General features: G+C 40.1%; 1 protein-coding gene across 10 annotated transcripts in view; it reads right to left on the bottom strand.

Moving 5' to 3' along the window:
- Positions 1–13,551, bottom strand: part of RABGAP1 (RAB GTPase activating protein 1) — a 177,002-nt gene extending 163,451 nt beyond the window's left edge. For 3 of the 10 annotated variants that reach the window (XR_002785007.2, XM_064291479.1, XM_064291480.1), the window contains exons 1-2: positions 5,284–10,037; positions 3,554–3,686 (exon numbers count right to left, since the gene is read on the bottom strand). Coding sequence is in view for 1 of the 10 variants with exons in the window: in XM_023544937.2 (XP_023400705.1) it covers positions 3,554–3,627 (74 nt within the window). In the remaining 9 variants the exon portion in view is untranslated. Of the gene's footprint in view, positions 1–3,553; positions 3,687–5,283; positions 10,038–10,071; positions 10,158–13,351 lie in introns of those variants that run through there. The other 7 variants (XR_010323034.1, XM_023544937.2, XM_023544938.2 and 4 more) reach the window with 5 other exon arrangements.
- Positions 13,552–13,572: the final 21 nt, after the last annotated feature.

A 13,572-nucleotide genomic window follows, 5' to 3' on the forward strand; every position in this document is an offset into this window, starting at 1 on the left:
AGTAGTAACATAAACAGTGAACTTTCAGTGGCATGGACTTAACGTGTGATTTAAAAAAAAAAAAAAAAACCTGTTGTTGTCAAGTTGATTTCAACTCATTGTGACCTGTAGAACAGGGAAGAACTGCCCCCACAGGGTTTCCAAGAATGGTTGGTAGATTTGAACTGCTGGCCTTTTGGTTAGCAGCCTAATGCTTAACCATTGCGCCACCAGGACCCCAATGTGTGAACTACCTAGCTTGATGAAAAGAGGTGTGTGTAAAACTTGTAATTGAACTTGGTGTGCTTGAGATAAAAAATGTGCTAGTTCCTAGCCACTAGTCCAGGGCTCTGATTCATCTTTATTTCCTTGGTTTGCTTGAGACTTTTTCTTCTTTAAGGAGTAGTATTAACTACCTCCACCTCAATTACTTCAATGCGGCTGACTCCCCACTCTCACTGAACATTCCCTCTCAAATATCTGGCCCTCTACCTCTCATCAACCTTCACTGAACATCCTCTTTCAAAAACTATAAATGACACAAAATTTCAAAACCCAAGGAGTTCTTTTCAGTTCTCATTTTACATCTATCCACAGAGGTAAAGGAAAATGCTGATGATTTCCAGAGTTTGATACTTATCTTTTTGCTTCCATTTTCTGCCTCTGGCTATCTTTTCTGAGTCATCATTTAGGTTCCTTTTCTTCTGTCCATTCTTTAAATTCCATCCTGTCCCTCTTTTGTTTTCTCACACTTTTCTTGGTCTATCTCATTAGCTCACACAGTCCTAACTTTTAAATGTACAGACCATCATGTTCTAGCCCTGCCTTTCCTCCTGAGTTCACTGTGGGTATTTGTCTTACGTTTTCTTTCTTTTCTATTCAGGATTTAGTGTCTGATATGTGTCAGGCACTAGATATAGGGTTACGGTGAGGAATGAGGTACTCTTTACCTTTGACAGACTTAGAACGGTAGGAAAAAAGACAAACAAGCAATTACAATATAGTATAAAAACCAGAAAACCAACCCAGTTGCCGTAGAGTTGATTCTGACTCATAGCAACTCTATAGGACAGAGTAGAACTGCCGCACAGAGTTTCCAAGGAGCGGCTGGTGGATCTGAACTGCCAACCTTTTGGTTAGCAGCCACAGCTCTTAACCACTACGCCACCAGGGTTTCCACAATATAGTATAGTGATGGCTATAATAGAGTATGCAAAAGTTGTTACAAGAATACATTGAAAGGCTATGCTACATGTGTAACCATTTCAAAACCAATTATAAATGTACAAAATCAAATCATTTAACCCCCCGTTGTTGCACAAGTATATTCTTCCTCCTAGGTCCTCTATTCTGGTTAACAACCACTGATCCAAGATACAAAGCTCAAAAACCTTTTTCTCACTCTTCCTTGGAACTCTAATGGATTTTAGCTCCAAACATACTTCTGATGTCTCCCATCTCTCATGTCACTGACTTAATACTTTTTGCTCTTTCTACAACAATTCTTCCTTTTAGACTCTCTCTAATCTATTATCTACCTCCCATAATTATTTTCTAAAACTCAGATCTGACAATATATCCCACCCCTCCCCCCTTTCCCAAAACCTTTGATTGTTCCTGACTGAAGGCAATAAAATTCAAACTCCCTATATCATTTAAAATTATTTAAAATCTGGAACTAATCTACTGTTCTAGTTTTATCTCCTATCAAATCCTATCAGAAAAGTCATCAAATATGTCACATGTATTTTTATACTTTCAAGCCTTTCCACAGGCTGCTCTCTAAGCTAGGAATGTGTCTCCATCTCCCCAACTAGCCATGCGCCCACACCAGCCATCTGGTGATGCAATCAAATACTCAACCTCCTCTTTCTCTTCTGCAATGTTCACTATTTCTTGTAGGGTTCCTAAGGTTTTCTGGCATTTATAGCACTTACCACACAGTAATACAACACTATACCTCTTTTCTATCTCAATATATTGATTGATACATTCACTCCAGAAACACTAAGTATAAGTCAGCATGCTAAATGCTGGGAATATAACAGGCACATACAAAGTGCCTTGTAGATGGGGATCTTATGAACAAATAAAACTACTTGTAGACAGGGATCTTATGTCTTATTCACATAACAGGTAGTCCCCAATTTACAATGGGCTTCTGTTCCAACAACTCTGTTGTGAGTCAGCTCTGACGTTAAGTTGGATACCTCCTTGTTTTTCGTTTGTTTTCATTACTATTGCTTTTACTATCAGTATCTTTATAAATCTGATCTTTGTCTGTGGGGGTTGGAAACATTACATATAAACTTAGATATATTTTAAGATCTCATGTAGTACATATTACTGAAGATAAGATGTACCAAAAAAAAAAAAAAAAAACACCAGATGGTTGTATATGCAGTTCATCTTAACTTGAATAGGTCTTAAGTTGGGGATTACCTGTATCTTCATATCCTTGCTTACTAGCAGTGCACAATAAATTTGGTTAGTTGAATAACAGTCTTTCATCAGTGTGTAACTAGTACAGTCTGAGTAATTCAAAGAAGGTGGATGACAGATATGCTTTATTACATCCATGTGATTGGGGATATGGTGATTGGAATGAAGTAGATGAAAAGGTGTCACGGATTGAATTATGTCCCCCCAAAAAAGTATGTATCAACTTAGCTAGGCCATGATTCCCAGTACTGTGTGGTTGTCCTCCATTTTGTGATTGTCATGTTGAGAGGATTAGGGTGGGATTATAACACCACCCTTACTTAGGTCACCTCCCTGATCCAAGGTCAAGGGAGTTTTCCCAGGGTGTGGCCTGCACCACTCTCAAGAGAGAAAAGAAAAAGGAAGCATGCAGAGAGTTGGGGACCTCATACCACCAAGAAAGCTGCAGCAGGAGCAGAGTACATCCTTTGGACCTGGGGTCCCTGCACCTGAGAAGCTCCTCAACCACGGGAAGATTGAGGACAAAGGCCTTCCTCCAGAGACAACAAAGAGAGAAAGCCTTCCCCCTGGAAATGACACCCTGAATTTGGACTTGTAACCTACCAGACTGTGAGAGAATAAATTTCTCTTTGTTAAAGGCATCCAACTGTGGTATTTCTGTTATAGCAGTACTAAATGACTAATACAAAAGGACTACCCTTGAGTGTGCCTGATTGATTCTTCAAGTTCTCAACTGTCACAGCCAAAAACAGTAAAATAATACTGAGTCACAAAGCACAATTTGGATTCCTTTTGGACCAAAACAAAACACTCTTATCTATCAATTTCCTCCCAAGCCCTCATCATTTTTGTTGGTCAACCAATGACAAAATGAGTAAAGCTTTGGGCTCTTGGGGGGATGTTTAAATCATCCTGCTTCGTCTAGAGAAACAATAACATGTATTAGTTCCTGTGTGCCAATTACATGCCCAACGTGGCACTAAGAAGTTGTATACGCATTGTTACTAATCTTCACACCAACTTTGCCAGATGGGTATTATTTCGTGTTTCAAACTGAGGCTTAGTTAAGTAACTTGCTTAAGTTTACAAAGAAAACTGTGGAACTTGATGGAAACTCAGGTCTTCTAGGTACCTCTGTCCTTTTCTGGACTGCATATGCCTCTTCCTTGATGTACCTATCTCCATTCTTGCCCCATTCCAATCCATCCTCTATGCTGCTCCCTGCTGTATCCTTCTAGAACACAGATCTGATAAGATTACTCTGTCTAGAAAAAGAACAAGACAGAAAACGGCAAAAGAAGTAAGTCTCAAAGATGGTATAGCAAGTCAGTTCTTGTGGAATTGTAGCCCTTTAAAATTAAACAATCATGGTACAAAAAAGCTATGAAAATCTTAAGAGTATTAGTCTCAGGGCTTTTTCCCCCCTGGCTATGAACTTTGTTTCCCAGCATTCATTTTAGTGTGAATTTCTCACAGCCTAGCCCTAGGAAGCATGAGACAAATCTAACAAAACTCAATGGCAAGCCATCCTGTCTTTATAAAAATAAATTCCTTTCCACCACCACTAATTGCTAAACAATAGATGTGCCTTTAAGTCAACTGAATCTGGGGACTATTTCTTTGGCATTTTTTCAGTGAGCTAAAAGAACCACATTAATTTAAGCTTTCTGATTAATTTCAGCTTAGCTTAAAAAACTTAAAAGAAAATAAAACTTAATCATCTTGGGCCTACTGTACTTAAAGGCAAGAAAAAGCTTATCGGAAAGTCACTTTTAGGCAAATTTTAACCTACAATGCCTGTGACAATTTAATTATTTAAACTACTAAGTGGCTCTTTTAGTTCAACTTCAGATGAACGAAGAAAGATACCTTAATTTAGGATAAAAAAAAATTTGGAAAAAAAAAAAAAAAAGATTTTAAAACCTGACTTTAACACTGTAGGTTCTCTAGGATAAAATTTAAGGAGTCCTGGTGGTGCAACAGTTAAGCACTTGGCTACCAACCATAAGGTTGATGGTTCAAACTCACCCTGTGGCTCCGAGGAATAAAGACCTGGCAATCTGCTTCAGTAAAGACTACAGACAAAAAAACCCTATGAGGCAGTTCTACTCAGTCACATGGGGTCACTATCAGTTGATATTGACTCAACAGCACCTACCGACACGATAAAATTCACAAAATCAATATAGTAAATCGTCTGAAGCGAGAGTCAAAGTTTTCAGTTATTTCTCAGTTTCTCATGCGTACTCAAGTCAGTGGCGTAGTGGTTACGCGCTACGGCTGCTAACCAAAAGGTCAGCAGTTCCAATCTGCCAGGCGCTCCTTGGAAACTCTACGGGGCAGTTCTACTCTGTCATATAGGGTCGCTATGAGTCGGAATCGACTCGACGGCAGTGGAGTGGGTACTCAAGTTTTATTAGGACTTTTTAAAGTTAACCATCTAGTATTAAGAAGAAAAAAAATTACCAGACTAAGACTTGAACTCCTAGCCCGTTTTGATGTGACCTGGACCATTTTGTGGCTTAAGTTTTCTCATATGTAAATTGAGGACTGAACCTTTTCTACTCTTTCGTGAATACGAAAATCCAGCAAAAGGAAAAAAAAGCCAGGTGCTTTTCAATACAATTACTGTTGTTGTTAGTTGCTGTCAAGTCAATTCTGACTCACGAGGATCCCATGTGTGTGGAGTGGAACTGCTCCAAAGGGTTTTCAGAAGCAGGTTCTGCCAGGCCAGTCTCCTAAGGGGCCTCTGGGTGGCTTTGAGGTCCAAAGCTTAACCGTTGGCACCACCCCTAAGTAGGCATGGTTAGCTCCATTTTTACATATGAAGAAACTGAGTTTCAGAGTCATTAAATAGCTTACCTTCAGTCAAACATTAAGTAAGCATAAGACTTGGGATATCCATGTCTTTCTGATCCCAAAGGTGATACTCTCCCCACTAATGAAAGGTACAAGAGATGTTGATTATTTGAGTGCAATACTTTGACACCTGAAAAAATAAAACCATGTAAGTGGTTTTCCCAAGTTCCTGTGGATATTCCAGGAAGCAGCACTTTAACTTTTTCCAAAACTCTAGGTGTGTTGGCTTTATGCCATCTCAACATACTCTCTCTAAAACTAAATTATTTAAATTGTTATTTGGATGCCATTTCCACAATAGAAATCTACCCCTGGGAACACAGAAAACGTTAGCTTAATGTTAATGTACTACTCACTCACGAGATCAAATTATATTTCCGATCTTCCTAGTATCTTGGTCTTTATACTTTCTAGAACAGATTCCTAAAGCCTAACAGAATTTACACTAGCATTTTATAAATATAAAAATATGAGTAAAAATATGTACCATCCAAACACTTTTCTTCTTCTTAGGAAATAATATAGTTTCTTCCCATCTATAGGTAAGAAAATAAATCTATTCCATTTACAATATCAACTTGTCTACACTTCCATGTGAAATGTTTGTTATCATTCACTTCTCCTTAATCTATGTGAATATCAAGCAAGCAAATCATTGAAAAGATGACCAAGGCCTAAAAGAAATGCAATAAATATTGTTTCTCTTTTCTATAACCTCTGTTTAATTTTCAGAGGAATGTGTATGGGCAAACCACAGTGTTTGAAAGAAGACACATGTTTTCTGGGCCTGCTGAGATGAGAAGGCCCTGGTGCATGGTTACTTAGGGATAGAAGGACATTTGATAAGTATGTGGCATAGGTGGTTGGCAGTCAACAGTATTCATTGAGCACCTTCATTCCCACTACTGAAATAGGCACTGTGTAAGAAGAAGATACAAAACTCACAAATACTTAATTCCACAACTGTTTTTAAATACATCTGAAAAGATCTTTTTTCCCCACAACCAAAAGATAATCAAATAAATAAAAATTAAAAAAAAAATGGGACTATTTCCGCTAAAGGATGATTTTTTAAATAAGTATTAGCTTTTGAAGTTAAACAAAAATCAGATTTTTACTAAATTCACAAAGAATCCAAGAGGTAACTACAATAAGGATATAACCATTTCTCTTCTGCAAATATAGCAGAGGTCTATTCATAGAAAATGTGTGGCACAGCAAAAGAGATTTACGTGACATGTTCCTACTCTCACGCTGCCAGAATCAGTTTATCAGCACATCTTCAAGGGCACAAGAAAGTTTATCACCTCTCAGGTAAAAATATTAAAATGATTAACCTGTACTTCTTTCCATTAGTATTACATGAATGCCCAAGAATTAATCCAGTTTAGCCTTGAATGCAGTCTCTTACTACCCTTGATGATATTTAAAAATGTTTGTTCCCAAAAAAAATACCGCAGATCAATTCTTTTTCTGACGCGAGCGTCAGCAGGAAAACAGGTTGTAACTATCCGTTGTTGATGATAATTACCAGAAAGTATAAATTAGAAAAAATGAGAAAGTTTTTAAAAAGTCAGATTATTGTTAACCTTTAAGAATTAATAACATTATGTTAAGAGTTACCAGAGAAATTAATCTGTTAATGTACCTTAAGAAATGCTCGATTTTAGTATGGAGAAAAATTCATTGCCACAAGGATTTACAGGTCCCAAATACTGGTTTATAACACAAATGCTGATGCAACCTTAACTGGAGATACATAACAACCACGCAATGACTCTTGGAGAGATAATGAAAAAATTCTTACAAATCCAAAATTTAGTAGCACAGGCATGCAATTAAGAAGATAAGCTTCTCACGTTTTAGAGCCAAGGTAATACAATTAAACTTTTTAATGTCAATATGCTCCTCATGTTTCAGAGTGAAGGTAATACATACTATTTAATGTCAAACAAGAACTTTAGAATAGGTTTAGGTATGGCTTTATTTTCCTCTTTAGTAATCCACAGAAAAAGGGACTTCTTGGAAAAGACAGATCTTATCGAGCTCTTTTATAACAAAAAAAGAGTCTTCAAAAAATTCCCACTTAAATAGTAACTGATGACTATCTCTGAGTATCATGCTTGATTTGAAAAGAGGAGGGAAACTTCCATGCTAAATTCTATAAACTAACATGTTCATGACATACACGCTGCTACATTTCTCAGACAATCTCTGCACATGAAGAAAAAACAAGGCTGTTAGGGTCAAAAGAGGGATTGATTACATTCAAAGTTTCAATGCCTGTATTATTTTGGATCAACACAAAACTGGTACGGAGGAACAAAACCAGGTTATGCAAAAAAAGAAATAGCTGTTACGCTGATAAGGTGTTTTTTCAGGTAAACCCATACATTAAATCCTTTGCCTTACGTTTTCTTTCTTCAGGATCAGGCTATGGTACACCAATAAAACAAGCCAATTACATATAAAGCACCAAAATGTCATCCCTGACTGTGCTTTAAGAACTCTGATTAAATTAGCCCTAATTTACTAATATTTTAGTTCAATCTCCAAGAAAGATAATTTAATAAGAGTTTGATATGCATTTATTTCACATACTTTAGAGGTCTAATGATAATCTGATCATACTGAAAAATCATAAACATTATGGGCAGCCTACGGCAGAACTTTAGCACACGAGTTCTATAAAGACACTCAAAAGCAGCACCAATTTAACTAATCATTCTGAAGTCTTTACTTAAAGAAAAAGTCATTTGTTAAAATAATGTGAAATGATGAGATCTTCAAGTAGGCTTTACTTTAGCTGGAAATATACTCAATAAAAAAATCTAGGCTGTAAAGTTCAATTACACTGTGGAAAACCATGTTGCCCTCATGCAGATAACGTGTATAACACCCTTCTTCAATATGCAGGAGAAAAGATAGGAAACGGGTGTTTTCACTTTTAGAGTCCCATTATATTAACATTTAATCCTGATTAAGCAGTTGTATCAGTAAACAGCTAAGAAAACGCTATGCCAAAAATGCCAAAATGCATATAACCGATAGGATAACTTTCCACAAACATATGCCTTATTAACGACAACGATTTAAGTTAATTAACCGTAAACTGACTTATAAAACTGAAACTATGAAAAGGAAATGTAACACAACACAGCAATAGCTCAGTTTTAAATATGAATTTGAGTTAATATTTTGCACTAAAGCTACGTATGAATTTTAAATGTTACTAATACATACAAATCAATCATGGACTCAAATGTTATGAATGAAAACAGAAGTCTATGAAGGAAGATCATGAAGGTTTTTCTCCCCTACTCATTTTGAGTTTTTATAAATCTACTTAAAAGCCTTCCATATAGACTAAAATATCACCCTACACAAAATCAAGGCAACACGTCTTTCGTTTAAAAAAAAAAAAAAAGTTGCATGTGTGCTTCCTTGGTAAACAAAAACCAAACTCATTGCCATTGCCATCGACTCATAGCAACCCACAGGACCCAGCAGAACTGCCCCATAGGGTTTCCAAGGAGTGGATGGTGGGTTTGAACTTCCGACCTTTTGGTTAGCAGCCGAGTTCTTAACCACAGTTTTTTTTTTAAACTACTTTTCAAACAACAGGTTAATGACAAATACAGTTCCATTCATCTTCCATGGCTTTTGTTCTTCCTAAAGAAAGCAGCTGGAAACACAGACACAAAATAAGATTTACTACTGCAGTCCCATGTACGTGAACACAGATGTTTACTTGAATAAAAATAGCATATGCATTGTGAAACCCTGTCCTTGACAGCCGCCCCCCCGCACCCCGATGAAAAACGACAAACACCAAACAGATCTCAAATTCAAGTTAGAACATGATTTTAAACTAACGGAGCAGCAGTACGATGATTACTTAACAAGAGATCTCCCAGGGCATTGGCTTCCAAGATAAATTTTTAAAAAATCCGCAAGTAACCATAGGCATAAAAAAAAAAAAAAAAAGAGCAGGAGCAGGTGGTAAATACAGTGTGGATGTTACAAAAGCGTGGGGCCAAAGTACTACGAAACAGTGGACAGCGAACTCCTGGAAGACTGGGGTTATCTCCTCGGGCTCAACACCTAGTATCCTGAAGACTACTGAGAATCAAACGATGAGAACGGCAATGAGGTACTGGGGGCAGGCGGGGTCAGATGCTTCAAATAGATGGGACGAGTGTAATACCGGGGACACTTTAACTGCAGGCAGGGAAGATGAGACAGAAAGACCAAAGAAAGATAGCACACTTAACACTGAAAGAAAGCAAGTCTTTCAAATTAGGCACAGCCCAGGAAGCTAGCCTAAGGCCCACGCCAGCCTTTAAGGCACAGATACAGGCCCAGACGGCCATGGGGAGACGTGGAGGGAAACTGAGGCGGACCGAGCGCCCACATTCCCAAAAAAGACCGGGGCCAACACACGAAAGCCAAGCTACAAACCAGCTTTACGGGGAGGGGGGGGCGGTCAGAGGAACGGACGTATACGGAAGACTCGGAAAGCAAACACCCACAGAGACAGGGGGAACCGGTTTGGGCAGGGGCTCCGCGGGCACTCCTGCCTGCGCATGCGCCCTCTCCCCTCCGTCTCAGATCCCCCTCCCCCCAATCACGGCTCCCCTCAGAATCTGGCCCGTCGAGGGAGCTGAGCTCAGCCTCACCGGCCCAGCCCCGAGGGATAAAAAGACAGCTTGGCTTCCCGTAGGAGCTGTCCAAAGATCTCCCCCAGGGGTGGATGGGAGAGTAGGAGGAGGAGGTGAAACGCGGCCCTACCCGACCCGCCGTTTCCTCCTCCGCCGCCGCCGTTCGCCGTCCCGGAGGCTCCGCCGCCTTAGCCTCCCAGTCGCCCTCCCCTCCGCCCGCCCCGCCCCCCACTCACGTGAGAAAGGCTCCTTCCGCCCTCCGCCCCGCCTTCTCCCCTGCCTCATAGGCCCGGGGCGGAGCCGAGAGGCCACATTGGCCCGAAAACAGGCGGTGGGGGCAACTTCCTTTCCTCGAAGCCCTGCCTGGGTTTTTTTCAGAGCGCCTTGGATCTCTGCGCTTGCGCGGAGGCTGCACCCTAGGTGCACGGTGTCGGGTTGTGCTCCGACTGTGTTTGGATTTGGGCGGGCAGCAGTGTGACTGTGGCAGGGACTGAAGGAGGACCAAACGCAAAACCCGACTCATATCGACCCTATAGAGTAGAGTAGAACTGCCCCATAGGGCTTTCAAGAAGCGGCTGGTGGAACCGAACTGCGGAGCTTTTGGTTAGCAGCCGAGCTCTTAACCACTGCGCCACCAGGGCCCGGGAGCAGGACAGGCGGTGGGAAAGGGCTGAGTTGGGTAGCACCTGTTAAGCCTAAAAGGAGGTACGACTCCAAAGAGCACTGGTCGGGGATGGAACAAGGACTCATCGTTCAATGCTGCTCAAGTGCTGTTTGAAAAGCGGCACTTAACAGTGTAACAGGGATTGTGCTAGGTCCTTTTACGAGATCTCATTTCGGCTTTACCACAAACCTCTGAGAATAGTATGATTTTTCTCGTTTACAAAGAATCCAGTCTAGAGGTCAAAACTTTTCCAGGGTCATTGCCTACAACAGAGCTGCCTTGAGGTACTTCAGACACAGTTGACCAAGGTTGTTTTGGAATGTTATTCAAAGATGGGGCTGAGATTTGATTCAAAAATCACTGAAAAGCGAAATACGGAGCCAAACCAATATAATGTTTGAAGTCCCTGTCCTTAATGAATTTAAAATGTAGTTGGAGGAAAATGGGATGTATACATAACAAAAACAATGATTATTTATGGTAACAATCATTATGATTACTTAAGCCTTGATAGGAAACCCTGGTGGCATAGTGGTTAAGTGCTACGGCTGTTAACCAAGAGGACGGCAGTTCAAATCCGCCAGGCGCTCCTTGGAAACTCTTACAGGGCAGTTCTACTCTGTCCTACAAGGGTCGCTATGAGTTGGAATCGACTCGATGGCAGTGGGTTGGGTAAGCCTCGATAAGTTAAAAATAATTCTACAGCTTTCCTTTACTCTTCCCTTTTCTTTATTCAAATAGCATATACTCCATTCCTGGTGAATGAGTCATTTGAAATGTCTTCAGTGGATATTGCATCCAAATCAACCAGGGAAAAACCAAGAAAAAGGTGTGATCTGTTGCAGGCCCTCTTTGGAACTTCCTATTTCAAAATACTTTCGTTTCTTTTCACACTATACAGTTAAATAATAAATAATATGCACCCACTTTAATATATTTAAATAGTAGATAAACTATAAGGAAGAAAATAAAAATCCCCCGACAAAACCACTTTTAATATTTTGGTGACTACTCTTTCATGTATTTTTTTGATTCATTTGTACACAGCAAATCTATCTGTAAATCTTAAATAATTTTTTTTAAATAAAATTTTATTGAAGAATCAGTACACACACCTTAGATAAAAGTAGAAAATACAGACAAGCAAAAAATAAAGATAAACATCACATTGCCACCACCCAGAGATCACCACCCTGTTAATATTTCAGTGCATATCCTGTGCGTGAATACATTTTTCAATGAGATCACACTGCTCAGAAATCTGCATTTTTCAGTTAATAGCTACCTATTCATTTTAGTAATTTTTTCATATAATTTCTAGATCATATTAAAAATTTGTCAACCCAAAAATATCCTTTGTAGCTGGCTTTCACAAATAAGCAGCATCATTTAAATAAGTTTTCCCCTCACCTAATACCTAACTTTATCCAAATTTTGTCGACCCAAATATATTTACAGCTAGCTTTCCCAAATCACTATCCAATCCAGGATCAACCACTGCATGTGGTTCTTGTCTCTTAAGTCTTTTGAAATCTAGCACTTGAGGTGAAAAATAAAAAGACACTGGCTTATTGAAGGGACAGACCACTTGAAGTGAAAAATTTCCTATAGCTGGACTTGAATGGTTGTTTCCTCAAGGTCATTGAATTTGTTTCTCTAGACCTTGTATTTCCTGGAAACTGACAGTTCAATCTCAAGACTCAATGAATTTAAGTAAAAAATTTTGGGATTTAAGTCAAACATTTATAGTCCATGTATTATTACATTCGATGCAATACATAACATCTGGTTGACATTTAATGATACTAATATTGACCACTAGATTAGCGACGACATATATGCTGTTTTTATCATGGACTCCATTTTTAATACAGACGTTATACAGTCCATCTAGGCACTAATACCTTATTCATTTTCAATAATTCTGGCTTCTAAATATGCTCAACTCATTTACAGCATGTGGCTTTGTACCTCAGAGTATATGGTGTGTGCGGGGATAGAATACGGAGCTGATGCGAGATGAAGGGATGTGGTAGGCTGAGGCCAGAACGGAAAGTATGAATGCTAACATAAGGAAAATGAAGTTCAATCTATAGAAACAGAGGTGCCCTTGGAGTGACAATATTAGATTTCAGTTTTTTTAAAGTTCACTATGGTGAAGGAGGCAAAACGGGGCAGATAGAATTGTTTGGAGGCTGCCTGACACCAAGAAAGCTTGAACTAGGGTGGTAGAAAGGAAAAAGAGAAAATAGGATTCAAGAGGTATTTGGAAAAGAAATAGCGAGAAGCCAGTGAGCAATTGGATCGGGAAGAAGAGGAAAAATGTCTCTAGAACGATACTCTTAAGTTTTCTGGTCGGGAGGACTGCGTAGTTGATGACGTTTACCAACACAACGACTACTGGAAAGGAACAAAAGCAGGTCTGGAGAAGAACTTGAGATAATTAAAAGATACATTAACATTGGGACAACCAATTGAAGATATCTTCTAGGCAGTTGGATCTGGAGCTCGGGAAAGCTAGCTGTCTGGGCTGGAGAAACAGATCTGTGAGCGATCACCACGTACTTGGTAACGAAAGCCCCTGGAACACAAGTGATCGCCCTGGGAGTGCTTAAGGAGAAGGGGGGAGAACCCCAAGGCAGGATCCCTGGTAAACTCAAAATCCAAAAGCGAGGGGAGTAAACACGCCTTCTGCTTTCCGAGCCCCACCGCGGCGAGTCCACACCCCCAGGCGGGAGGGACTTACCAAGGCGTAAGAGCGGAGGCGCCCTTCAAGCCCACGCAGGCAGCAGGCGCGGAGGTCCAGCTCCAAAGAAGCCGCTCAGAACTGGGCCCAGAACGGTTGGCTCTCGCGTAGCAGGACTGTCGTGGGCCCCAGACGCCGAGAAGCTGCCGCACCTAACGACAACTACCGGACACGCCTGAAACGGATCCCGCAGCACTCAACCCGCGCTCCGCCCACAGCGC

This window comes from Loxodonta africana, chromosome 9, assembly GCF_030014295.1.
Source record: "Loxodonta africana isolate mLoxAfr1 chromosome 9, mLoxAfr1.hap2, whole genome shotgun sequence".
Classification (NCBI taxonomy): Eukaryota; Metazoa; Chordata; class Mammalia; order Proboscidea; family Elephantidae; genus Loxodonta; species Loxodonta africana.